The 27,047-nt window shown below is 35.9% G+C and overlaps 3 protein-coding genes and 1 non-coding gene across 9 annotated transcripts; 3 read left to right on the plus strand and 1 right to left on the minus strand.

Moving 5' to 3' along the window:
- The first annotated feature begins 8,899 nt into the window (after nucleotides 1-8,899).
- On the plus strand, nucleotides 8,900-13,645 carry LOC131024954 (probable E3 ubiquitin-protein ligase RZFP34). 6 transcript variants are annotated; one of them, XM_057954541.1, is made up of 13 exons: nucleotides 8,971-9,268; nucleotides 11,000-11,237; nucleotides 11,318-11,536; nucleotides 11,609-11,696; nucleotides 11,824-11,883; nucleotides 12,031-12,063; nucleotides 12,177-12,254; nucleotides 12,405-12,448; nucleotides 12,612-12,652; nucleotides 12,764-12,846; nucleotides 12,936-13,027; nucleotides 13,119-13,233; nucleotides 13,321-13,645. In XM_057954541.1, the coding sequence occupies exons 3-13, from the start codon at nucleotides 11,376-11,378 to the stop codon at nucleotides 13,438-13,440; spliced, it is 915 nt and encodes a 304-aa protein (XP_057810524.1). In that variant the 5' UTR covers nucleotides 8,971-9,268; nucleotides 11,000-11,237; nucleotides 11,318-11,375; the 3' UTR covers nucleotides 13,441-13,645. The 6 variants fall into 6 exon arrangements, with proteins under 6 accessions (XP_057810523.1, XP_057810522.1, XP_057810524.1 ...); XM_057954543.1 differs by having other exon boundaries at nucleotides 9,091-9,268; nucleotides 13,122-13,233; XM_057954539.1 differs by having other exon boundaries at nucleotides 8,926-9,268; nucleotides 11,000-11,536.
- A 6,233-nt stretch (nucleotides 13,646-19,878) lies between these two features.
- Nucleotides 19,879-19,962, plus strand: TRNAL-CAA (transfer RNA leucine (anticodon CAA)). The gene has a single exon. It is a non-coding gene; the product is annotated as a tRNA-Leu (tRNA).
- A 286-nt stretch (nucleotides 19,963-20,248) lies between these two features.
- Nucleotides 20,249-22,829, minus strand: LOC131024969 (uncharacterized). The gene is made up of 6 exons (XM_057954561.1): nucleotides 22,527-22,829; nucleotides 21,357-21,484; nucleotides 21,116-21,219; nucleotides 20,903-20,990; nucleotides 20,762-20,823; nucleotides 20,249-20,672 (listed from the first exon to the last, which is right to left on the minus strand). Exons 1-6 carry the CDS (start codon nucleotides 22,640-22,642, stop codon nucleotides 20,520-20,522), a joined length of 651 nt encoding a protein of 216 aa, XP_057810544.1. The 5' UTR covers nucleotides 22,643-22,829; the 3' UTR covers nucleotides 20,249-20,519.
- Nucleotides 22,830-24,014: 1,185 nt separating this feature from the next.
- Nucleotides 24,015-26,419, plus strand: LOC131024946 (CRS2-associated factor 2, mitochondrial-like). The gene is made up of 5 exons (XM_057954522.1): nucleotides 24,015-24,616; nucleotides 25,464-25,591; nucleotides 25,664-25,889; nucleotides 25,962-26,089; nucleotides 26,171-26,419. The coding sequence occupies exons 1-5, from the start codon at nucleotides 24,097-24,099 to the stop codon at nucleotides 26,246-26,248; spliced, it is 1,080 nt and encodes a 359-aa protein (XP_057810505.1). The 5' UTR covers nucleotides 24,015-24,096; the 3' UTR covers nucleotides 26,249-26,419.
- The last annotated feature ends 628 nt before the right edge of the window (nucleotides 26,420-27,047 follow it).

A 27,047-nucleotide genomic window follows, 5' to 3' on the forward strand; every position in this document is an offset into this window, starting at 1 on the left:
TACAGAAAATGGGCAAAAACAAAAAAAAAATAAACTAAGAAATGAGCAAAATAAAAAAGAAAAATAGAGAAATGCGTGCACTCACCTTCTACTGTCAAATACAGAGAGATGCGTGGATGAGGCTGTCACATTAGAACACCATTGAGGAACCACCTGCAACAACTTTCAATTGAGTGCTCGTGTGCAAAAGAAGGAATGAGGAGAGCTTGAAGCTAAGAGAAAAGAGAATATTACTCACCAAAACAGAATGAAACAAAATATCTAGATGCTTACAGCTCTACTATTTATAACAAACTTTTGCTATATTAGTTATAGGGACTGTCGGGCTTTCGGGCCATATTGGCCCATTAGTATAGGAGCTGAAAATCGGCTATTATTACCAACTTGGCAACTCAGTAGCTAAACTATAAAAATAACCAAATAGCAATTAATCAGTAGCTAAACTATAATAAAATAATATCAATTTGATATAACCAAAATCAGTAGCTAAATTGATATTACCAAAATCAGTAGCAATGAATCAACAAGGAATTAACCACTTCAAAGTAATTTAACATTAATGATAATGTAAGTCATTCTCAATCATAGCAACTAATCTTCAAACTACCAACTACAAAAGGGAATATCTATAAAAAAACTTCAAAGTAAATCATCTTAGCATACGAGTAAATTAATCTTCAAACTACCAACTACAAAAGATGACAACAATACCTATAAAAAACTACTCAAACTTCTCCATTTATTATAACTCTAACCAGCTCCTCTTTATTTTCTTCTTCCATGTTGAAAATTATATCAATCAACTCAGGATGACCTGAAATATGACATACCGCTTTGATAGCTTCCCCAACAGTGAGATTTGGGATCTTTTTTATCTCAGAATTTATCATCTTTCTTTTTTCAGAAATTTTAGCATCAACACCAATAGCTTTACTAAAAAATTGACTAGCTTTGACAATTTCACTTGCAAAAACTGAAGCCGCTTATTTTATATATGTTGTCATCGGCTCACCAACTTTTCTCTTCTTCTTTTGGTGGCTAGTTCCTTCATTTCTTGTAAAGTACATAGAAGAAAATGAAAATGAAGTATATGAATCTTCACCTATATCAATATTATCCTCTTCATTAGTGTTGAACTTCTCTCTTTGTATCTCTTCCATTAGGATTTTCTGCATTACTCCCTGTTGCACGATCTTTTCCAATAATAATAACCAAATCATCGTAAAAAGGGAATATCTTATCTCTCCAAGCTGAATGAGAAGGGCGACTCTATAAAATAAGGATAAAAAATCAATACACATACGCAAGCGTGAAAACTCCTGTAATGTCCATGTTTCAGTTTCTCCATAATGAATAAGTAAGCATGAAAACTCCTGTAATGTCCATGTTTCAACTTCTCCATTATGTTGGGCTCTGAGGGAGTTAACTGCATGTATCGTGCTGGTGGTGGGCTCAATATGGCTTGTAAAATTGATATCTAAAAAGCTTTTGACACGATCAGTTCTCACTGAGAATTTTAATAGATATTTATTTGATTGTCTGTTGTAGGAGGGAGTACATTGCCACCCATCTGGGGAAATCATCGAAGGCATTCTTTCAATTCTCCTTGTCACATCACTCTTGCGATTCCGGTGATGCTTGCGAGCCTGGCGATCTATGATCGCCAACAAATTCTTCATCAAGACACACCGCGAGAAGTCGGCAGCAAAGGTATGCATCTCTCCATGGTGGGCAGGTTATGTCTCGTGAAATCGGTGATTCAGAGTTCCCTTACTCATTCTATGATGGCTTATCATTGGTCCCGGTCTCTGCTTAAGGAGTTAGATTTGAAATGTATGAACTTTATTTGGTCTGGTGACATCAACAAGAAGCCCTCATGCCCCGTTGGTTGGTCGCGAGTTTGTGCTATCAAAGAGGAAGGTGGGCTGGGCGTTCGTTCCTTTTCGCTCATGAACAAGTCTTTTTTTATGAATATGACGTGGAAAATTATTAAGGGCTCTGATTTTGGCTATGATCTGTTGCATGGTCGTTATCTCACTCGGTTTGCTAGGCCTAAGACTTTAGCTGCTCCCTCCACTGCTTGGCTGAGCATGCGATGGGAAGTTGGAGGTTTAGCCGATGACTCCTATAGTCATATTGGAGATGGACGGTCTACAAATTTTTAGACGGATGATTGGCTGGGCTACCGCCTAGTTGACAAGTGCCATGTTCCAAATTTCATGTGGGATTATTTGCATCAATCGGTTGTGGACTACTATTTTGATGGGTTATGGCATTTTACTCAGGACGTTATCAACTCTTTCTGGCATGTTGTCTGTGATACTATTCTGCTGCCTATTGGCAGTGAGACTGAGGTTAACACACGATATTGAAAAAGTCTCTTCATGGCAATGTTTCTTCGGCTTTGGCTTTCTTTGCAGAGTGCCATCGATTTCCTCGGGTTAGTTGGGGAACTTGGCTTTGGGCGCCATACATCCCTGTTTGACGATCACTTATTTTCTGGCGGCTGATCCATAATCGTTTACCTACGTTTGATCGTCTGATTCGCTACGGTCTGCATATGCCTAATTATTGCTCGATTTGCTTCGGAGCGGCTGAGAGTGTATCGCATATTTTTTGGACGTGCTCCATGGTTCGGCCGAGTTGGATCGAGTTGATTGGATGGTTTGGGCTCTCCCAAACTCTGGATCCACTTGATATTCATAGTTTTCTGGCGATGGCTTTGAACTGCGATCTTAGTTCTCAATTGCGTTGTTTCTGCAAGGAGAGAATCATTAACATGATTTCTGCTATTTGGATGCAACGTAATGACTGTATTTTCAATGGCAAACGTTTCAACTTTAAGCGTGTTATTCACATTGTGAAAGTTGCTTTCTTGGAAATTGATGTTATTTTCGCAAGATTGGTCACATGAATAATATTTGGTCGGATTATGTTTCTCTGAGAGCCATTGGCGTCTCGCCTCGCATTGCTCCACCTCCTGATCTTATTTCAGTGCACTGGTGGCCTCCTGCTACTCCGTGGATTAAAGTTAACACTAATGGCTCCGCTATGGGTGCTCCGGGCCTCATTGCCGCGGGTGGCATGTTTAGAGATAATTGGAGTTGGGTCCATGGTTGTTTTCATGTGAAAGGCGATATTGGTTTTGCTTTTGAGGTTGAGCTTTTAGCGGTGATCACGGCTATTCATATTGCGGATTCTCAGGGTTGGCATAGTCTCTGGATTGAGTCTGACTCCACTTATATTGTCCAGCTCCTCAATACGCATTCTAAGTCCATGCCTTGGAGGTTTGTGGCTACTTGGTATAGAATCCTTCGGCTCATTGAAGGTTTCAGATTGCATGTCTCTCACATATACCGGGAACGGAATACTGCTCCTGATATTATGGCTAATCACCTTTGGACTAAGGGGTGGTGGCCGCATGAGTTGAGGATATTAAAAGTGCGGTTCGGCTTGACACGTTTGAAGCATTGACATGTTTGTCTTTGGTGGTTGCTGTTGGAGTGTTCCATGGAGTTTTTTACAATATTCTGGTGCGCTAGATGTTGAGCTCCATGAAGTCGGATTTCGTTGGTGGCTCTGGGAAATGACTCTTGGTCATCATTTCTGCGTGGAGGTTCTTTTGCGCCAGCATGGTGCTTTTTCTGGTCTGGATTCTTGGCTCTTGGCTCGTTCCGCGTGGCTTGTCGGCTGGTGGTGTCTTTTTGTCGAACACCTGGCACGTATTTTCGTCGTTGCTCAGGTTTTATTGATTCTTTGGAGATGATATCTCTCAATCGGACCAGTTATCTCAGCAGATATTCTAGCGGCATTCGTTTTTTGCGATGGAGGCATCATTACGCGAGACTTGTGAGGGAGGCTCTATTTCTCTTCGGGCCTTGCATTCTCAATTTTTGGCAAGGTGCTTCTCTGAGCATTCGGACGCACTTCTGGAGGTTTCGGGTCTGCTAGCAATTGAGGAGTGTTGTTGTTGCGACCTCCTTGGTCTTCATTGATGTCGGTCTTCTGGTGTGCAGGTGAGAGGTTTGGAGTTTGTACAGAAGCGTCTTCCAAACTTTTTTTTTTTCAATTTTTGGGTGTGCTCAAGATTGGAGTTTGGGAGGGTGGGCTTTATTGGTTGCTCCGCGATTAGGGACGCACTATGGTCGCCCTTGATTGGCATCGAGTCTGGATCTTTTTTGTTTCCCTGGCTAACTTTTTTTCGTGTTGTTCTTTTGATTTTTTAACTGATTTTGTTGGTTATTTTTTGTTTCTTGCTTTTTGGAGTGAGAAAATCGGGACTGTCTCGGGGCGATGGTTAGGCCGGAGCTTCAGAAAGAGTCTCACTTCCGCTTTTCCCTCCTTCTGGGCTGTTTCAGACTCTTTTAGACGAATACTCTTTTTCTTCTTTAAGGCTTTTCCCTTCTAGGGTTTTCCTTAAAGAGGTTTTAATGAGGCTTGACCCCTAGTCAGACTTTTCTGTGCTTTCAAGGGTTTCTAGGTTTTTTTTTTCTTTTTCTATGTAATCGCATTTTAATAATAAATGATATTATATTTATATTTATATTGCATTTTTAATATATCTAAATGTCATTATTATTTTTTTTAGTAAATGACATTATTTTTCTTAGTAAAAAAAAAAAGAAATGCAAAAACAAAAAAAGAAAAAGAAAAAATAAAAGAAAAGAAAAAAAATGGCTGGAAATCGCTAAAAAATAAACAAATATTGCATTGTTCCATGTGGGTATCGATCCCACAACCTCCTATTTAAATATGATGGTCTAACCACTTAGTTGGTATTTTGCTCACTCTTTGAGATTCGAATGCACGACCTCCGTCTCTTTTTTCCGCCCCCAACCAACTGCGCTAGGTAGCTTAGTTGTTACATGATATATTCATTTCCTATCTAAGTAATGTGTATTTTTTTAATATATGTTGGACTCGGATTTGGGTCGGACCCAAGACGGGTGATGCCCAAGATCTGTGCTCACAGTGAGCGCTGAGCTCACGAGAGTGTGTCTCTTATGTATATCGAGTAACTTGCTGAATTACTTTATGTTATAAATTACAAGTATGAATTTTAAAAAATATTTTATTTTTATATAATAGTATTCAATATTTTTATTGAAAAATGTATTAGGAGATAAATAAAATTATTAACTTAAATGTATTAGGAGTATTTCTTTGATATTTTTTTTAACTTAAATGTTCATAAAGTTATTTATATACATGTGTCCATTATGAATTGATTAAAGTTATTTTACTCCATGTTGTCGTTTCAAGTTCATATAAAAATATCTGCTAAATGTCTAAATATGTTGAAATTTATAAACAAAAGTTGTTAGCATAATTGGTTGTGTTTCAATTCAAATTAAAAAATAGAGAAAAAAAACTAATGAGGCATGTTAATTAATTTTCAGATCATTTTAAATTTTATATACCCTTACAAATGACCAAATCCATCAATCTTGTAGGTAGGTCATACATATAAAAAAATAAGCACTCACATCATTCACAAGTTCACTGCACTTAATATGAAAATTTTGTTGAACCCTTGTTATCAAATTCTAATTTTGTATATAAATGTTAAAGTTTGGCGTGATAATTATCTCACTCTTGGAGGTATACTTAATTCAGAATTTAAAGAATTTTTTGTATTTAAAAATTTATAGATATTTCAATTTGTATTACTCCCTCTGTCTCACGAATCTTGACACGCTTAATTTCGACATGGAAATTAAAGAGGTAGATTATTATTTTAAGTGTGTAGATAATAAAGTACAAAAGTGATAAAGTAGGAGATAGAAGGTAATAAAGTGATAAAATAGGAGAGAGAATGTAATTAAGACCCTTTATTTTTAGACTAATTATTACCTTATTTGAAAATGTGTCAAGATTAGTGGGACGGTCCAAAAAAGAATATATGTCAAGATTTGTGGGACGGAGGGAGCATTTATGACTCCCTCCGTCCCATGAAGCATGACACACTTCTTTTCGGCACGAGAATTAAGAAATTGGTATTTTGTGTGTTAAATGTGGTAGGTGAAAATGTGAAAATGTGAATAAAGGGTAAATTTTTTGTCATTTTTAAAAACGTGTCATGCTTCGTGGGACCGACCAAAAAGGAAACTGTGTCATGCTTCGTGGGACGGAGGGAGTATATCATACTCCCCTCGACTCACAAAAACATGAACACTTTTGTATTTTGGGGTGTCTCACAAAAACATGAACATTTCCTTTTTTGTACATTACCCCCATACTTTTTATCCCTCATTTTTATACTTATTCACAAAAAAACAATTATGGCCCACTACTATTTTTTCTTAATTTTCAACTAATATTTCTTAAGATCCGTGTCACTCTCAATTGTTCATGTTTTTGTGAGACGGGGCGAGTATATTTTTTATTATAACAATCTATAGATTTATAAAGTCCATAAAAATAGAGATAAATCAATTTAATAGAATATGCTAAACTATACATAGAATTAGCAGAATCCATAAATTATAAAAGTGTAGAAATATTTTAAATTCTTAATTGTATACCCCCTTTAATCTTATTTTGCACGCCAACTTTTAAATTGAACGTGGTGATTATTAAAGTATTAATTTAAATTTATTTTTTTTATTAGAATTTGAATCAAAGTTATTACTCCCTCTGTTCCAATATAAATATCCCACTTTTCATAATGAGATGTTCCAATATAAATGTCTCATTTCTTTTTTTGGCAATATATTATATTTCTCTATATCTAATATTTAAATAATTTTCATCAATTCACTTTATTTACTTTTTACATATTTTTTAATTTTCGTGTCCAAAAATTATAAGACATTTATATTGAAATAGAGTATTATTTAATAATCGAATAATTGATATTGTTTCCAAAAGAGGGGTCATGAAAAAAATTTCACTTCCTACGTATAAAACAAAAAAAAAACATCTATCCACAAAAAAAAAGGAAAAAACTGTCGAAAATGTGATTAAAATTGAAAGAGAGAGATTTAAAAGGAATTGGTTGGTGATTGGATGAGAGGCGAATGATTGGGTTGTCACGTCAGCCTTTAAAGATATTGTTGTTAAATGAAGATGCTAATCCTTCCACATCAGCAATTGATTGGTCAGTGTGAATGGGACCCGCATCAATCTAAAACACGCGTAATCTCACGACCAACTTTCAACTTTCAACGACAACGCCAAAAAAGAAAAAGGAACCGTTGTCTAAAATTGGCACTTTACCCCTCTATTTTATTTATTTTTAAAATAAATAATTTTAATAATTACGAGGCTCCATTGAAAAATAAAGTAAGAAAATAAAAAAGTAATGGTTGAAATTCTATCTCTTTTTTTTTACAATTTTTTTTAAATAATTCAGTTGATAAATTAACAATATACTGTATAAATAAAGAAATTTAATTAAAGGTCATACCACAGGGAACTTGAACCCAAAACCTTTTGGTTCAAGTATTAATTCCTTACCGTTTGATCAACACACGCACGCTTAAATAATTCACTTGAAAAAGTAAATAAATTGAATATTTGTAATAATATTAAGTCTTATTTCTATTTTGACAAGTAGAAGAGATACTATCGAATTATAGTACTTGTGGTTTAAAAAATCAAATTTTAATCTCCTTTTCTTTACTTATCTAAACTAGGTGCATTAGTTTTTGTTAAATATTATATATTTTTTTATAATAAATACTGTGTTCATATACTTAATTAAATATAATAAACTAATATTATCGGAACAATCTCTTAAATTTTAAATTACATACTCAAACCCTGTGTATTGATAAATTTCATTATGTATTTTTTTATATATAAATTACATAAGTAAATAAATAAATTCAAAGACCGCGCAATGAAGGTTTTGAACCTAGGACCTCAGATCTTGGGCATTAACCTCCTCTCGCTAGGTCAATACACGCACACTCGTTAGTATTTCTTATTTCACTTTTTGATGTCTTATTCATATCCCATTATTAATTACAATTTTTTTTTCTATTTTTTTAAAATTAAAATAAAGATTATCAAAATTTCAAATTTAATATGGAATTACAAGTCATGCACATAAAATGTGGACATGGAATTTGAGTCCAATACAAATTTGATAAGATCATCTATAGTGGAGAGTCATATGAGCTCTTAAAAGTGGTCCCTACCTCAAGAGAGCCTCTTTCCCATATCTAAGAGTCCATAAGGGCTCTTAAGAAAACAAAATCTGTGAGTTCTTTCAAAAGTCTGTCTGTTCTAGTTTTTATTTTTCTTATTTCCTACTTAATTACTATTGGGGGCGATGCTATGCATGCGGCCCCTCTCGTCTCAAGTCGGACGCGGAGCTGGAAGCCTGGAGCGAGTCTTGATGGCGCAGCATTGGGTGGGGCTTGCGCGAGCGCTCGCGCCTGTTCTATGTGTCCCATGTTCTATGAGTCCCACTACGGATGTTCTAATATTTTATATTCATTAATAAAGTGATATAATTTTGTCTAGCCTTGCATAATAATTCACCAAAATTGAAAGTATATGATCACGCGTTTTTATTTGACGTGATTCGATGTTTTATAATTTCTCATGCGTCATTATATTTTATTATTTTATTTAATATATTTATAAAAATAAAATTTATTATACTAGTATTAAAATTTATATTTAAAATTCATTTTGAAGAACATTTTTTTTAAAACGATATACTCTAATTTTGAATATGTCAATCCTAATAATGAATTATGAACTAATAAAATAATAAAAAATAATTAAAGTTTATAATTAAATGGAATAAATCTTAATTAATAATTATAAATGTAAAGTAAAGTATATAAAATTAAAGCAAGAAAAAAAAATGAAAATAGAAAACTAAATTTGGTGGGCACAATCAACACAATTACACAAGTGGTTTCCGAGGGGCTTTTTTCATTTTCCGAATTCTCTAGAAAGTCAAGGAAAGAAAATTCAGAAAGCAACCCTTTCAGCTGTCTGAGCCTTTGCTTTCAATCCAAATCACCCATTTTTTGTCTCCATTCATTGTATGCATGCCACGCCACCCTCAAACCCACATCCCATCATTCATTTTTTCAATAAAAACTGATTTTTTTTCGCCTTCTTCAATCTGTACATCGTTGAATTGTGTGTTTATCGCTCTACTCGGTTTCTCTCTCTCTCTCTCTCTCTCTCTCTCTCTCTCTCTCATATTTTGCTCGGTATATGCTGCTGGCGGTACACATTTTTGGTGCAAGAAAGAAGATCTGATCACGACGAGGTGATTGCGAAGGAGATCGCAATTTTAAAGGTCGCTATTTTCTGAAAGTTTATTTAAAAATTTGATCTTGACTCATTATGGTGTGGTTTTGTGGCTTTTCTTGAGGAACTGAAAGATGGAGGCTTGAGTTTGTTGATGGGATTTGTCTGCTTGATTAGCTTATCATAGGGATGCAACATGCTCTCAGCGTGTGTCTTTTGGTGTGGTGGTTTGGCTTTGATATCTCTCTTGCTGCTGATTATGTGATGGTTAGGGATTGTAGAAAGTGAAATGCAGTTTGCAATAGAACTTGTGCTGTGTTTACACTCTTTGATCATCATGAATCTAAGATCTTGTGCTAGCTATTTATCTCTGTGAAGATGTGTCTGCATTTATAGATGTGAAATGTTTTGTGAATGGATTTTACATATTGTGCTTAATATGTTGGCTAGCTATTTATCTCTGTGATATGTGTCTTCGTATTTGGATGTGAGATATTTTGTGAATGTAAGACCATGACCTTAGATCTTCAGTGGATGAAGTTTTGGGATGATTTTGCTTTGCTTGCCGGTATGAGATCATTCCTTGCTTCTTGATATTCTATCTTATACAGAAAACAGATGTTAGAGAACAAGCATCTTCATGGATTATCTATTTTTGCCCCTTGTTTCTTTTAAGTTGTGTGTAAGGTTGAGGAGGAGCTAGTTTCTCTCAATTTTGTTCATCTATAGAGTGTGGGCAGCACTATTGTAACCCCTTTCTTAAAGGAATGAGGTTTTATACAAGACTAGATCATGCGATTACTTTGAATGATAGGATAAATTGATAAAACATATGATTGAGTATTTGTGGGATAAGATGGTTAAACAAGTTCAAAATCAAGCAATCCATCAATGTAAATGGTATATCAGCTTGGATTATTTTATCCATCCATCTATCATTCAAAGTAAACGGCCCATGTTGTTGTATTACTTGAATGGCGTGTTAGTTGGAAATGATGGTATAACTTTGGACAATTAGAGGGCTTGTGGTTTTAGCTCAATTTCAACCTCTATTTCAATGATACTAGGGAAGAACCATCTAAGATGTCTCCGTAGATCCTGATCCAAGTGTTAGTGTGGCGTGGAGTTTCTCAGCATATAGGACTTTCTCTTGTTTGTTACTATTCTTGTAGAGAGTTACTTCTGTTCTGGAATATCAAGCTGCAGCTCTTTGGCACCACCCTTTGATTTTATGTTGTTTCACAGACAAATTCTTTTTAGTAGGTAGCGAATTCTTTTAGGACGTGAGTTATTCCCTATTCTGTATGTGAATCAAGTTTAATTTCCATTGGGTTTCTTTTTTGCTTCAGTCTGTTGTCTTTCAATTTCGAGCCATATGCCTGAGGGACAGGGAAGTGATAGTTATGCTCTACATTTTTACCTTGGAAACGTACGCGCATAAGGTTGCTTATTCATTTATCGAATGTTTACCTCCTTGGAGTGTGTCATCCCTTTGAGTGGGTCAGTTGGATTTATGCTGACTTAATGGGCTAGCCTTACATTTTATTCTATTTAAAAGTGGAGTAGTCGATGAAAATACCTACACGTTTGGGAGAGTTAGTGAATTTCTGTTAATTATGCTGTGAGGAAAAGATCACGAACCCTGAAAGGAGGTGGGTTTGTCCTCTCGAGGACTAGGATATAACACACTCATCCCTGCAATCAATCTCTCAGACTTCAACCTTTTCTTCTTTTGACTTTAAAAGGGGCATGATTCATTTTTCTACTGCTTTGACAATAGGTTTTGAGCGATCGATTTTCCAGAAATGGACAATATGCCCAGCTTGAAGATTTGAAGTTCCGGAATGCTGCATGATATTTGTGTTGTTGGGGTTTCTTGTAAACCAAACTTGTTTTCAGGAATTTCTCCTCCGTGTGCGAGGTTTCGTGATTGGAGCTGTTCAACCTTAGTTGGATTTTATTGTTGCTGATTCTGTTGCTATGGAGCAAACGTGCAACAGAAGCTGCACGATCTTGAGGTTTTCGCCCGTCTGGAGGGCGACTAGATTAGAAAACGTAAATAGGATTAGGCTCTTCCTAAATATTTTTCTGAATGCAGGTGCTTTGCTCATTTATCAGCTGCTAGTTAGTTGTTATTCCTCCATCCATACAATTCAATGGCGTCTGCGGCTGTTGAATATTCTGGCACAACATGTGTCGAGCGTCGTGATTTGGAACTGCAGCGTTCGCATGAAGAACACATTGCAGAGAATGAGCTGACGACCCTGGGAAAGATCGCTGGTACTGAAAGATTAGATGAAGGGCACATGCAATACGGGTATGGTCTCTCAGCTTTGCATGCTAGCATATACCATGATTTTGTGCTGAAACATGATGCTTGGTCCAACAGATGTTCCCACTATCGTCGGAGGTGTCGCATTAGAGCTCCGTGTTGTAATGAGATCTTCAGTTGCCGTCACTGTCATAATGAGGCAAAGGTAATTTGGGCATTCCATTCAGTTACACAAATGCTTTTCTATTGAAGTCCTTTTCTGATGTTTGTTCAGTATCCGACTATTGTTGAAACACGAAATAACTCCCGACTTTCTATTTCTTTATAAACAGAATAGTATTAGCATCGAGCAGAAGCTCAGACATGATATCCCTCGCCACTCGGTTGAGAAGGTAAGATACGTGTTGGATCTTTCTTTTTCAGCTTCTTTTTCCTATGTGTTTTTACTGCAATATTTCCTTGAGAGGATTAGTTTTTTCACCTTTCGGCTCAAGGCTTGTGCTTATTTCCTGAAAATGCATGGTTTTTGTGATTTTCAGGTCATATGTTCACTTTGTGATACTGAACAGGAGGTTGGTGTTTATATGCATTTCAAACGAGAACGTCTCCTTTTATCTAAAATAAATACAAGAAGACTTGTGCCCCCAACATCCTCTAATACGGTTGCTTTTGGTGGGTTTTTCAGGCTCGACAAGTTTGCGAAAATTGTGGTGTATGCATGGGAAGATACTTCTGTGGCATTTGCAAGCTGTTTGATGATGATGTAAGTATATTTACGAATGCACCCAGTCGAAAAGCATACGTTCCAGATTAGAAATCATCTTGTTACGAAACACCCAAACCGTTGCACAGAAGATTTGGTGATTTTGAAATATCGACCTTCAATGGCTGATTATAGTTTTCCCTTTTACAGACATCTAAAGAGCAGTACCATTGTAATGGTTGTGGCATTTGCAGGTACGTAGTCTGATCCTACGCCCTCTACCTTCCTGTATTAAGGAGCTATATGGATCCGACTGCTCCTTGCATAACTTGTATTTCAACAAGATGAATCGTTCACTTGATTTAAGTGGACAAGATTATTAAACATTTCAATAATGCTTGATTCCTGGTGTTGCAGGATTGGGGGCTCCAAGAATTTCTTCCACTGCAACAAATGCGGTGAGTCTTTGCTTATTTCTTTAGCACTCTCGACTGGATCCGATCCTAACCCCCGATCCTATCCCGTTTCTCACGTCTCTCTCTCTCTCTCTCTCTCTCTTTTATATGTAGGTTGCTGTTACTCCGCGCTTCTGAAGAGCAGCCATCCTTGCGTGGAGAGGGCAATGCACCAGGACTGTCCCGTTTGCTTCGAGGTTAGTTCACGTGCCCCTCTCTTCCCATTGTTGCCTTTTCTTGTTCAGCCCGACCCCGACTGAACCCAACTCGTATCTGTTGTGTGCAGTATCTATTTGAGTCGAGAAATGACGTCATTGCTCTGCCCTGCGGGCACACCATTCACAAGGCCTGCTTGGAAGAGATGCAGGAGCACTATCAGTAACTCTCTCTCTCTCTCTCTCTCTTGTTTACATTTCATCGTCTAACATTGATGGAGTCAACATTGAACCTAACAACGTGATCTTCTAAGCAGGTACGCTTGCCCCATCTGCTCGAAGTCCGTGTGTGATATGTCGAAAGTGTGGGAGAAGTTTGATTTAGAGATTGCTGCCACACCGATGCCACCATATTGTGAAAACAAGATGGTAACTCCCCACTCCCCCCCCCCACCCCCTCCCCAGCCAGTCGGGTGCCGTGTATGCCTGTGTGTTGATTCTGCTTTCTGATCGCAGGTGTGGATTCTGTGCAACGACTGCGGGCGCAACTCCGAGGTGAAGTATCACGTCGTGGCGCATAAATGTCCCGACTGCAAGTCGTACAACACGCGCCAGACGAGAGGGCTCGGAAGATAGGTTATCTGTAGCTGCGCGATGAAGGCAATTGGTGTTGCCGGGAGCATGCCGAAGGGGGGTGTTCCAGGCACCCGTCTTAAACGACGTCGTTTGTTTTTTCGTTCCGTGTTTGTTAAATACGAGTCATCTTTTTTTCGAGTTAATGAAATGCAGATGTGCCGATGTCTTTTTTATTATAGAGAATGAATAATGGGTTTTCATTTTCTTCTATCATCCATTAAGTTTATAAAATTTTCTAATTAAATTTTGGATAAATATCATCAAAAAATTTGAACTATATCTATTTTATAAAAAATATCATGAACTATAAGAAATGTTTTCTAAAATTTTAAACTATTAGGTTTATATCAAATATAACTTGTATTTATTTTTCGATCATCAGAGACGAGATGTGGTTCGTTGGATGTTACATTCTAATATATATATATATATATATAGGTGCGCGCTCCAGTGAGACCCCATAATTTTCGTGAAACACTAGGACAATGAATAAGACATATAATACTAATGAACAAAACGTATATATAATGAACAAGATGTATATACTGATGAAAAATAAAATTTAAAAAATTTGTAATGAATAAGACATATATACTGATGAACATGGCCGCATGTACTGATGAACAATGCAGTATATACTGATGAATAACAAAATTTAAAATATTCTGCTCCCTCCAGGATTCGAACCCTGCGAAAAAAAATTACCCTCCAGATACAATATCAGCCATAGGATTGATGAAATAAACGCACGAGATCGTGCCCTAGATCTCACTAAAATTAAGGGGTCTCATTGGAGTGGCCCTATATATATATATATATATATATATATATATGAGATTTTTATTTTTTGTCAGACACTGAGACTTTTATTTTTCAATGAATAAGACATATATATTGATGAATAAGGAAATTTAAAATATTTTACTCCTTTCAGGATTCGAACCATAGGATCGATAAAATAAATGCACGAGATCATATATATATATACAGTGACGTAGCCAGACTTTTCAGTCAGGGGGGCCCAAATACTCTCTTGGTTCCAACTAACTTCGTAAATATTTTTTTTTACCGTCTCAATTAAGATGATCAATTTTCTTTTATGGAATAAATATATATAAGCAAAAAAAAAATCACTTATTTCACTTTATTACCAAAGACACTTAAAATACTAAGTTCTTAAATTTTCTGTCGAAAATAAGTTGATCAACTCAGCTGAGACGAAGAAAGTAATAATCATAATATTATAAAAGACTCCGAATATTAGCAATTTCAATAAAATCATAATGCTACATTAGTTGCACCATAATATTACAAAAATAAAAATAAATATTCTACCATCATAAAATTTCTCTTCTATTTAATTTTCATGTTTTGAAATCGCTACATAATCGTTTCATTAGTACATATTTACAAATTCATCATTTCTGATGTAAGATATTAGACAATCATTCGATAACGTATCTCATATACGATTGAGTAGAGAGAAATTGGAATTATTACTAAAAATAATACTAATATTTATGTATTTATTTAATATTAAATATAAAATTACTAAAATACCCCTAATATTTTAAAAATTTCCAGTGGGGCCCAGTGCCCCCACTGCCCCCCTCTAGCTACGTCACTGTATATATATATATATATATATATTATATTGGCATAAAATGACATGTTCCATACCATGTCATTTAAAAAATAAAAATTCACATTGAACGTTTAGAAGGAAGAATAGATTCTTTAATATAAACCCTAATTGAAGAGAACTCTCAACTCTCGTATTAACATAGATAATTCTCAAACAACGTTGATTCTAATCTTTTCTCAACCCAGCACCGATCTTGTGGTGGCAGCTGGAGGCTTTATAGCTCCGGCAAGGAATGGGAGGCGGAGAAGCGACGGTTCGAATTGGCATTTCTGCTGCAGAACCGACAACTCTGATTCTTGACCGACGGCTGCTGAAGAAGGTTAACTGTTGTCGATCTTGTAGCATTAATAAACCACCAAGTCCAAATCACCGAGTTTGGGTGATAAAAATTCGAAGGAATCCTGCTCAGTGAAACGGTGAATGAATTTGATGAGAGTTAGGATGCGTCTCCCTACTATTTCAAGTTTTGAGAAGTAATTTCAATTAGGGTTTATTAATTAAAAATAATTTATTCTTAAAAAAAGAGAAAAAGAAAAAATCACGTAGTACATATTATATATTTTAACGTGGATTTTAATTTTTTAAATGACATGGAATGAAACAACGTCGTTTTATGCCATGTCATTAAAAAAATAAATATAAATTACATTGTGGCATCCAATGAGCCACATCACGTTTCTACTGATTGAATAATGGACGCGAGATATTTTGATACAAACCTGATAGTTTGAGGGTTTAGAATATATTTTTTATAGTTCAGAGCATTTTTGATAAAACGTATTCCCTCCGTCCCACTTCAATTGGCACACTTGCCTTTCTTGTTTGTCTCACTTCAATTGACACTTTTCAAAAATAGCATGTGGTCCCCACCTTCTCTACACACATTAAACAAATGGCCCCCACCCACTTTACACACTCAACCCTTTATTCTTAATCTCCGTGCCCAAAGTAAAAGTGCCAATTGAAGTGGGACGGAGGGAGTATATAGTTCAAGATTTTTGGTGATATTTACCTTAAAATTTTATGGACATCTGTTTTGCTGTAGTTTGTGTCATTTTCTCTAGTTAGTTTAGTTGTACTTTTTGCGAAGTTGTGTTGTGTAGTTATAATTTTGTGTATAAATTGAGTTTAGTCTGAAATTGTGATGCTTTAGGTGTGGAAGAAAAGATATTAACGTTAACCGTTTAAAGATCTTGAAGTAAACTCACAATGATGCAAAAGAGGATGTATTAGCCTTGCTAACCGTGGCGTACAATGAACCAGGGTGACTAGTTGAAAAAAATTGGACAGAAAATACAGCGCGCCTCGACGCACAGTCAACTGGGTTGAGTATCAGAATAAAAGTAGGCAGAATGCCCAATCAGCCGCTATTCACTGTCAACCGAGCTGACTGAGACGGTTTCTAACTTAACGGTGACAGGATTTTGAGCCTAAAAAGCAATTTTTAACACATCAAACTCTAAGCTTTCACCTTCAACTTTTATCTTTTCTCTCTTATGAAGCAAGAACTCTAGGAAAACCTTAGTTTATTATTTAATTTTGATTTTTCTACGCATTGGGAACGGATTTGCACTCTAATTTTGTAAGAATTGTTTTATCTTTCTTCTTTGCTTTCATTCTATGAATTGTTTTTTCTCCTATAAACTTTAATTTTTATTATGAACTAATTTCCTATTCTAGGGTTCGAGATATTCAAATTGATGAGTTAAAATTATTTGTAATTGATTTGTGCTTGTTGATTAAATTGTTCTTGTTATGATTATCAATTGGCCATTGATTAATTTTTGTAAACGATGAATGAGATCGAGAGATGAATTTATTGTTGAATCATGGTTTAATCAACGTTGGATTTGATCGAAAACGTGTAATCTAATGGATTTGTTAGTTCTAATTAATTATTTTGCATCTCAAAGCATGAATACGAAAGTTATTGCATTGAGTTCTTACGTAAATGCGTTGTTAGGATTGATAGATTATTCTCATATTTTGCTAACGTGTTAACTCTTGTTGGGAACCTTGTGGAATATCTTAATCCTTGTTTTGATGATACCAAAATCCATAAGGTCTTAATTGTAATAGACTAGAACTGTTTTGAAATCAAGTGGTAGAGTTCGTTTCTAGTTTAGCTTGCGGTTCTGAAGACTGAAGACTGAAGGACGAAGGACTGAAGACTGAAGATACCAACTGAAGTATCAGTTGAAGAATTAGTTCGGAACTGATTACTTAATGTGTGCCGCGTGGACTCAGCGGACTGATACTAAAGTCAAGTATCAGTTAAACATTATTCCTCGGACTGAACTTCCAACGTTCAAAGAAAGCCACGTACTCCAAAAAGGACAGCCGCATTAAATGCAGAGATCTCAGGATCATCCCTCTCTGCAGAGGTCATTCCTATTTGGTGGCTGCTTTATCAGAGACGTCACATCTCCTGTTCTTCAAGATAGCCGTTCCCACCAAACAAGGAACTTCGAAGATTGAAGCCTCAGCCCAAATTCGAAATGCTCTCCAAAGAAAGAAATCTTGAAGACGTTCTCCGCCAACGGATCTATTCAAGACCTCTCCTATAAATAGCGCTCGAGGATCACTTCAATCTTCACCGATTCAATAACATAAGCTGAAACTCTGCCAAAATAGTTTCTCAGCCAAAAGCTTAACCTCCCCAAAGCTTGAATCGAAGAAGAGAATTCCAAAGCCAAAAATCAGTCACTGCTGATTACACACATTCTCTTAGACCTTAGGCAAACCTCTGTTTACCCAGAAGCCTAGGTCAAACTTGCTCCAAAGAACTTGTTCTTTGAAGTATAGTTGGCAAGTTTTCAAACCTCCTTTCGAGAGAAAGAGTCGAGTGTTTGAAGTGTTTAGGAGTTCAGGAAGGTACTCTGACTCCGAGAGATCTTAGCACGGGTTGTGCTAGGAGTGAGAAATCCGACACGAGTGAAGTGTGGGTACTGAAGAGTGGAATCTTCAGTGGTACGGTTGTGTGCACCCAACAAGCTCACGGTTCGATTTGCAGTGCACCAGTTAAACACTTGCGGAGTGAATTGTTGGTCTGATCAACCGATCGTGGATGTAGGAAGTGTTTTCCGAACCACGTAAAAATCTTTGTGTTATTTACAGCTTTCAGTTTTACATTCTTACTTGTGTTGTTTCAATTGATAAACTGAATACTGAATAAATGCAAAGAGAAACCTAAGACTAACAACGTGCTCAACCGAGGCTATTACGAAACAAAGATATTTTCGCTGCGTATGATATCAGTCTGACTGATCTATCCTCTGATAGTCAGGAAGAGTGTTATCATCTCTATTTTAGCAAACTCGACTGAAGCCCTTACGTGCATCAGTTAAGTTCCAGTAACTTAACTGATAACTCCTTACTGAAGAGTTTTCAGTATCAGTCGTCAACCCTATTTGGTCAAAACTCATTTTAGTTAACAGGTGTCATTAGGGCTGTAAACGAGCCAAGCTACTCGTGAGCTATTCGACGTTCGACTCGATAAAAGCTCGTTCGATAATTTAATGAACAGCTCGTTTAACTAAACAAGCCAAGCTTGAGCATGACGATGCTCGGCTCGTTAGCTCGTGAACAAGCTCGTGAAGTGATTTATCTTAAAAACATAAGATTATTCATTAAATGTCTTACTATATTTTATACTATATGTAGTAATATTTGGATTAAGTATCAAATTAATATCATTTATTTACAAGAAAATAGTAAATATATTATATTTTTGTGAATAAAATAACTTATATGTTTGAAAATTAACTTATGTATTAGGAAAATAACTAAAATTTTAAATAAAAATTTAAATTTAAAAAGCTCGATTAGGCTCGGCACTGTATTCGACTCGATTAAAGCTCGATCGATAATTAATCAAACAGCTCGATTAGCTAAACGAGCCAAACTTGAACAAGACACTATTCGGCTCGGCTCGGCTCGATTACACCCCTAGGTGTCATAGTTTGCTTGTAGTTTCGTTTTGATCTCTATCTTGAGATCCCTCTGTTTTTAGAGGAGAAAAATAGGCCATAGGCGTATTCCCCCTTCATACACCTATTCGAGACCCTCCGGACCTAACAACTCTCGAGGCGAATATTCATGGACCCTAAATTCTGTTTTTCCTCTTGTTATTCATTTTATAATCATTTTAATTTGTTTTTAATTTGAATTTACTTTTGATTTTCTAGAAACAAATATTGAACTAGTTGGATAGAATGTTTAGAATGTATTTATTTTCTGTGTGTAACATATAAATTGCTAGCCCTGTTAAGTCTTTTTCGTGGATACAACTTGGGCAACTTATCACTCTACGATGGATCTCGTTCTTTTGCGAGCAATCTAGAGGTACACTTTAGATTGAACAACATCTTTTAAGTGTAACATCAATCTTCTTCTACGCAAGTGCACAGCCTTTTATTTGTTATAAACGTTTATTACTTTCTCAAACAAACTTCTAATTAATTTTTGTGTAACTGTACAATCGATTTTTTTTTTTTTAATATATGCGACATACATAAAATTATGAATTTTTAGATTAAATAATATGTCTGTCTATATAAAGTAATCTACTCGCAGTTTTAAATATAAATTAATATATGTGCATTAGATCACTAAATTACAAATATGATGCATGTACCAAATTTTGTAAGCAATACACCTATATCATAATTACTATATATATATATATATATATATATATATATATATTGATATTGATTTTAACCGTTTTCACTCACATTTCATTGAGTATAATTGGCGTTATATAAAATGTGTGAAATATATTAAACACAGCAGTCAGGATGGCCGAGTGGTCTAAGGCGCCAGACTCAAGTTCTGGTCCTCTTACGAGGGCGTGGGTTCAAATCCCACTTCTGACATTTTTTTCCTCGTTTTTTTACATATTAGTTCAAATGATTTCTTTATTAAACTAAACTACTTAACTTTTAAATAATCACAATGATTTCTTTATTAAATTAAACTACTTAACTTTTAAATAATCACGAAAATTATATAATCCTCAGAGCATCTCCATCAGTCGGCACTTTTTGGCAAATTCACCTCCAATATTTTGCTCTAAAAATGAATATCTAAGAATATCCCTTTGTTTGTTAATCTGAATAGTGAATACCAAGACAAAAAGTACTTTTATAATTATAACAAATCTTTTGCTAAAAGCCTCGATTCATTTATTCTGTTGTGTTCTAAACATTGAGTATCAACAAATTCTTGAAGACTCATTACCAATCCTTATAATTATAAATACATATATGAAAACAACAGACTTATCATATTCGATGATAGTCCATCTCTTCCAAATTGTACATCTTCGTTCCCAAATATTTATTTTTGGCCAAGTTGGGACTAGAAGAAGACCAATAGTGTTTCAAAAATCTATTTGGTTTTGTATTTACATTGCGAAAAAACGCAATTAAAATCACATGAAATCGTCTTCAATTTCCTGCACGGATTTGCTGGCTGATGCTGTGTCCTTGTTGGATGTCATCTTCTCCGCCACCATCAAATTTTTGTAGCTCCTCAGCTCAGCCTGTCTCTCCTTCTCAAGCTTTTCCAGCTCTTCTCGACGTTTCTGCAAAACATTATTACACGACAACGATCCAACAAAGTTAGGAATATAAAGAGTTGGATAGATTATTTCACCAAGGTTAAGTGACTCACTTTGTCTCTCAGCTGATGCTTCCTTTCTGCTATTTCGGATGCATTAACTGCCTCCCGTTCAGCTGGACACAAAACACGAGTCAGGATATGATGAAAGATGGCAGACTAGGAAGCGAGAAAGATGCTGGCATATACAAGCACCTTTTAGATCTGGCTTTCTTTCAACCTTTGTCTTGTTTAACTTGTTAACTACCTCATTCAATCGCTTTTCCACTTTCACGGTTCGAACCTGAGCAAGAAAAAGGATATGAATCAAGTTCTACCTCCAACCACAAATCAAAAGATTCCTTCATGCAGCAGGGGTTTGAGCAAGCAATCACAATAGACAGAAGGAAAGCCTGAGCAAGCTCTCACCATTTTTTGATTGTAGAAACCAACTTGCCCAACTTCCATAGAAGCCGTTTTCTTAAGGTTTTGCCAGGGAGTGTAGACAACATCAATATTGTTTACTTTGTTTCCTGCTTGGTTAACAAAATCAAAACACATTTCACCAAAACAAAATTTGAATATATGATTCAACATTTCATTCAATCAACTAACAATCACCTAAAAAGGAAAAAGGAGAAAAACGAATACATATGGAAGAGGCACTTACCCTGGATGGAATTTGCTTTCACTAGTTGCGCACAATCTTCCAATACACTTTCAGGTATATCATCGATGGTTTGACCTTTTGGTAGTCTGAGATAAACATGGGCTGAAGACATCTTGTCTACATGGAACCTACAAAAAGATATCTATGTCAAAAGCGCATTTTCAATTGTATTGTTCCAGTTTTGCTTCAGGAAACCAATTGCACAACACTTTTGTATGACCTGTCAAAACAGAGTATAATCTACAGTCTAGAATGAAATATATACCAAACTTGAAAAAAAAGCTCTCAAATACAAAACCTGAAACAAAAAAGTACTAATGATTATACTAAATTAACTCTTTTTGTGAGATTCTCAAAAGAGAATGCACTGGAAATGAATGTCAGAACTTTATTCAGTTGAACATAGTCCAAACTTAGTAGGGAGTTCATGAAGAGTTTTAAGGAGCTTTCTCAAATTATATATAAAATGTTGACACTAAATCTCTATGTGAAAGAACTTAAGTGTATTTACACTTTTCTAGTAAGCGACGCCGAGTAATGCTTGACGCTAAGGCAACTGGTCTGGCAGGAAGGGAACCAAGGCTGACCCTAACTCTAATGCTGTTGATGGTATGACAAGTTCAATCAGTTCTACTACTCTTGATAGGGCACTCAAAATTCAATTCTAGGGTTAAAAACGCTATAACTCGCAACCTTCAAGGAAACATAAGCTTCCATCCTAAGCAAGTGTGACTTACAATGGTTTTCAACTAAGAATCAAGCTTATATTCTCGACGAAATCTCAATCGTCTGGCTAAATGCACATCAATTTTCAGCTAAACTCCTTCCACTATCCACATCTAGAAATAATCGACAAACGACGTCGCTTTTAAGCTACCACAGACACACCAGCTCAGAGAAACACCATTTGTGTCCGCCAAAATAGGCAGTAACTCTTCTTTATCGTCTTCCGTAGACGCGTCAAAAACCCAAAGTTACTGAAGCAGGTAAAATCAAACTAATTTGCTACAAAAGTAAAAAAAAAATGTAGCATCCTTTTCCCCTCTAAGTTCTACCATAAACGAAACAAAATTCCGAATTTTCTGAAGCAGATTCAACCAAACAAAAATGGAAAAAGCTAAATTTGACATCGCTCTCCAGTGAGAAAATGAAGCAGAAAATTGAAGGTACCAAATGTCTTCGGGGAAGCCGAATTTGATAAGCTCCTCATTCTCATATTTGTCTAAACCCATGAAGATAGTGTAATCTCCTCCTGCCTCCGCTCGCGCCTTGAAGTAGAACACCATTATCTCTCCTCTCTCTCTATCTGTTTCAGATACTGTATTTGCTTTCTCTTAACTAATTACTAGTATGCACGCGTGCGAATCTCTTTTGACCTAAAAAATAAAAAACAATCCTTGGCTAAATAAATTAGAGCCAAATATTAAAATACTAATCATTTTGCTTATGTGAAATAAGCTAAATTATCGATTTATCCTAAAAAAAATACGGTCCGCCGTCCGCATGGATATAGTTGAGTTTTTTTTTTTAGGAAAGCATAGATACAGTTTTGCGAGTATAAAGTACATATATTTTAGTTATCTTAAAAATAAGGGTTAAATGCAGGTAAATTTATAAATTTTAGTCACAATCTATTTTTAATACGATTTTTCAAAATTTTATTTTTATACATTAATTTTGGTTGTATTCAATTTTAATAATGAATTCATTTTCAACGATTAAAAATAAATGTTGGATTGAGGTGATTTCCCGGAACATATTCTATTAATTTTTGGCCACAAATATTGTCGTTTTACTTTAGTCCCGACCTACAAACACAGACCATCCGCTCCTCCCTTTGCAAAATTTGTCGCTCCTCTTCTGAATCGCCGAGGCCAGCGCTCATGAGTTTTCGTCGTTTCCTCCCTCACTTTGTCTTACTCTTTCTCTTTTTGTGCCTCCCCTCTTAGTCACACATATGCCCAACTCAGTTATTCTTCTTCTTCACGAAGTTCATCGTCCCTTCTCCTCAAATTCGAGGAGGAGTCACTATCTCTATCTCCCTCGTTCTCTTTCACTCAAGAACTCACTCATGCACACACCAGCGAAGACTACGCTCGAACCCTAGCTTTCTCTCGGTTCAGGCGGAATTGCCGCCATTGTTGGACTTCGTTCACCGCTGTCGTTGTTTCGAGAATCTGCGTGCCGCTCGTTGAAGTCCTCTTCTGATTTCGTTCGGTGAGCAACAGACACGCAGGTCATCTTCGCATGTTTCTCCATCGCGTGTGCCTCTTTCTCCTGTAGACTCATCGGTGTAGGGGCTAAAATAAAACGACAATGTTTGTGGCCGAAAATTTCTAAAGCGTGCGCCGGGAAGCCACGTCAGTGCCACATATTTTTTGAAATCGTCGGAGAGTGCTACATGTGTTTTTAAATCACCAGAGATGAATTCGTTATTAAAATTGAATAAGGTCCCAAAGTTGGTATATAAAAATAAAAATTTGGTGTGCGTGTGTTGGTCAAACGGTAAGGGTTAGTGCCTAAGACAAAAAAAAAATGAAAATTTGAAAGTTCGTATTAAAAATATTAAAGTTTGTGAATTTAGATGCATTTAGTAATTATACCAAATTAATATAAGAAGATTTTTAAATTAATTTTTTCATTTATAAAAAATTGATGCCGCAACTTTGCGGCACCTCATCGATGTAACAAATAGGAGTTTGGGGTGTCTAAGTTTTCTGCAAAGCACATAAGCTTAGGCATGTCGAAGCTATTTTCATGGCGTCGCGCAATCCATCCTTCTCCTTCCTTATTCTCTCACATTCCCGCCATATCTCGGTTCCTCAGCCACTCTCCGCCATCTGCAGTGGCTGAATTCGAAGAAATTTACGACCCTCCTTTTTCCCCCACACGTCCCCCAAAGAGAAAAAAATCCAAATCCATTAAAAAGAAAGAGAAGCAACGAAAAGATAATAGTAACAACAATAATAGCGTTGAGAAAGTTCCTGAGTTGCCCTTTGATTTCATGTACTCTTACTCGGAGATGAGCCCGGGCGTTGAGCCCATTGGTTTCAGAGAGCCCCCAAAGTTCTCTCCTTTCGGGCCGGGCCGGCTCGACCGGAAGTGGACCGGGACTACCGCCCCGGCCAAGCTGAAGCCCGATTGGGAGAAGTTGGCGGAGGAGCGCCAGAAGGTTCTAGGAGATCCCATTCCCGAGGACGAGATCGCTGAGCTCGTTGAGAAGTATCGCCACAGCATTTGCTCTCGCCAAATCAATTTGGGTAAAATCGATCTTTATTTCTTTGGAATCATGTTGTCTGGAATCATAGTGATTGGCTAGTATTTCTATAAGTTGAGGTGCTCTGTTTAGGGATGAACAGGTAGGTGGTGAAGGAAAAGTTGATAAATTTATAGGTTTAATTTCTTACACTAAACTAATCAATGTAGAATAGTATTTTTCTTGATTGCATCTTTTAGATGAAAAATAACTACCATCATCTAATCACTATGGTCTCTCGACTTCATTTCTAAACCTGAATGGCTCTAAGGATGTGTTTGAACTTTGAAGTGAAGGGTTGGAGGTTGTATTCGAAACTCAATCTACCAATTTACTGAATCATCTCTTATAATCAATTATTGAATCTTAATAAACAACTTTAAATCGATAGATTCTGAGGTTGATTTAGTTGTAGGCTTCTCTACCTTTCTTGTTTACACTCAATTATGAGTCATGAAACATTTTCCCTTTTCTTGATGGATCGATCATTGATGAGTTGGGACCTAATTGTGATAGGAAGAGGAGGTGTTACACATAACACACTCGATAAGCTCAATTATCCAAACACGTTGACAACTTATAAGATTTTAAGAAACTACATCTTATAGCTTATAAGCTCTTTAAAATAAGCTTAGCCAAACATCCTCTCAATCATCTCTTATGATCAATTACTGAATCTTAATAAACAACTTTAAATTGATCGATTCTGAGGTTGATTTGGTTGTAGGCTTCTCTAGCTTTCTTGTTTTCAGAGTTCTCACTATCTTGCTGGAATTTTGAACTCAATTATAAGTCATGAAACATTTTCCCTTTTCTTGATGGATTGATGAGTTGGTAGCTAATTGTGATAGGAAGAGGAGGTGTTACGCATAACACACTTGAAGATATACACAGCCATTGGAAAAGGGCTGAGGCTGTGAGAATAAAGTGCTTGGGGGTGCCAACTCTTGACATGGACAACATTTGCTTCCATCTCGAGGTTTCAATCCCTCAAAACTCACCAACTTCCTCTCATTCTTATTAGCTAATGAGTGTTGCAGTGCGTTTGTAGGACAAGACTGGGGGAAAGATTATATACCGTTACATAAATATCCTCCTCCTATATCGTGGGCGTAACTATGACCCCAAGCAACGACCGCAGATTCCACTGATGTTGTGGAAGCCTTACGCACCGATATATCCCAAGCTAGTGAAGAATGTGGCTGATGGTCTAACATTTGAAGAAACTAAGGAGAAGCGAAACAGAGGACTTAGTTCTCCCCCCCTAATGAAACTCAGTAAACTACTTGTATATTTCTGAGATTTGAGAAAATCAGATTCTTGACATCGTCTCTTTTGTCACTTTGCAGCTAGAAATGGCGTGTACGTAAACGTGGTGGAGAGAGTGAGGACAGCATTTGAGAGTGACGATGTCGTGAGATTAGACTGCACTCACGCGGGCTCAAGCGATTGCAAGAAAATTGGTGTCAAACTAAGAGTATGAAAACAGATTTTGTTTCGGTCGATATTTGTATTTGTGAAGGAAGTTATAAAGCCTTGTTTTCCTTGTGTTATGTAGGATCTGGTTCCGTGTGTTCCTATCTTGTTCAAAGATGAGCAGATTATACTCTGGAAGGGAAAGAAAGAAGGTGAATGAGATGTTTACTGCTTTGCTTATGTTTGGAGTTTGGATCTTTTGAGTCAAGAATTGGATTAACTATGAGAATAGATATCGTGGTTCATGTATTCCCTCCGTCCCTGAAAAGTGTCATTTTTTTTATTTTTTTTTCGTTCGTCTCTTAAAAATATATCAAGTCTATTTTACGTCCCTGAAAAGTGTCATTTTTTTTTTTATTTTCGTTCGTCTCTTAAAAATATATCAAAGTCTATTTTAGGAGATGATCCCACACAACTTCTTACATTTTAATCCTTCAAAAAACACCACACCTAAAATATTTATCTACCAAATATTTTTCTTAAAATTGATGCTGCCCACAAAGTGATACATTGACGAGAGACTAAGGGAGTATAAAATATCATAATATTGTATTGGTTTCCATGACAAATATACACGTTAGATTGCAATACTAAATTTTAAAATATATAAAATTTATTATAATATTATAAATTATACGTAATTTTTATTTTTAAAAAAAATTGAAATTAAAAAAAATTATATACCCTAACTTTCAATTTGTCAACTCTAATAATAAACTATTAAGTAATAAAAGCAAAATTAAATAATAATAATAATAATAATAATAAATAATTATAATCATAATTGGATGGAATAAATTTTAATTAATAATTATAAATTAAACTAAAGCGTACAATTAAATTGAAATTGAAGAAAAATATATTAAAAAAATAGAAAAAAAATAAAAATAGAATACCAAGTATGATAATCGAACTTAAACGCAAACAAGGTTATAAAGGCTTCCACATTATAACCGCGA

Source organism: Salvia miltiorrhiza, chromosome 5 (assembly GCF_028751815.1).
Source record: "Salvia miltiorrhiza cultivar Shanhuang (shh) chromosome 5, IMPLAD_Smil_shh, whole genome shotgun sequence".
Classification (NCBI taxonomy): domain Eukaryota; kingdom Viridiplantae; phylum Streptophyta; class Magnoliopsida; order Lamiales; family Lamiaceae; genus Salvia; species Salvia miltiorrhiza.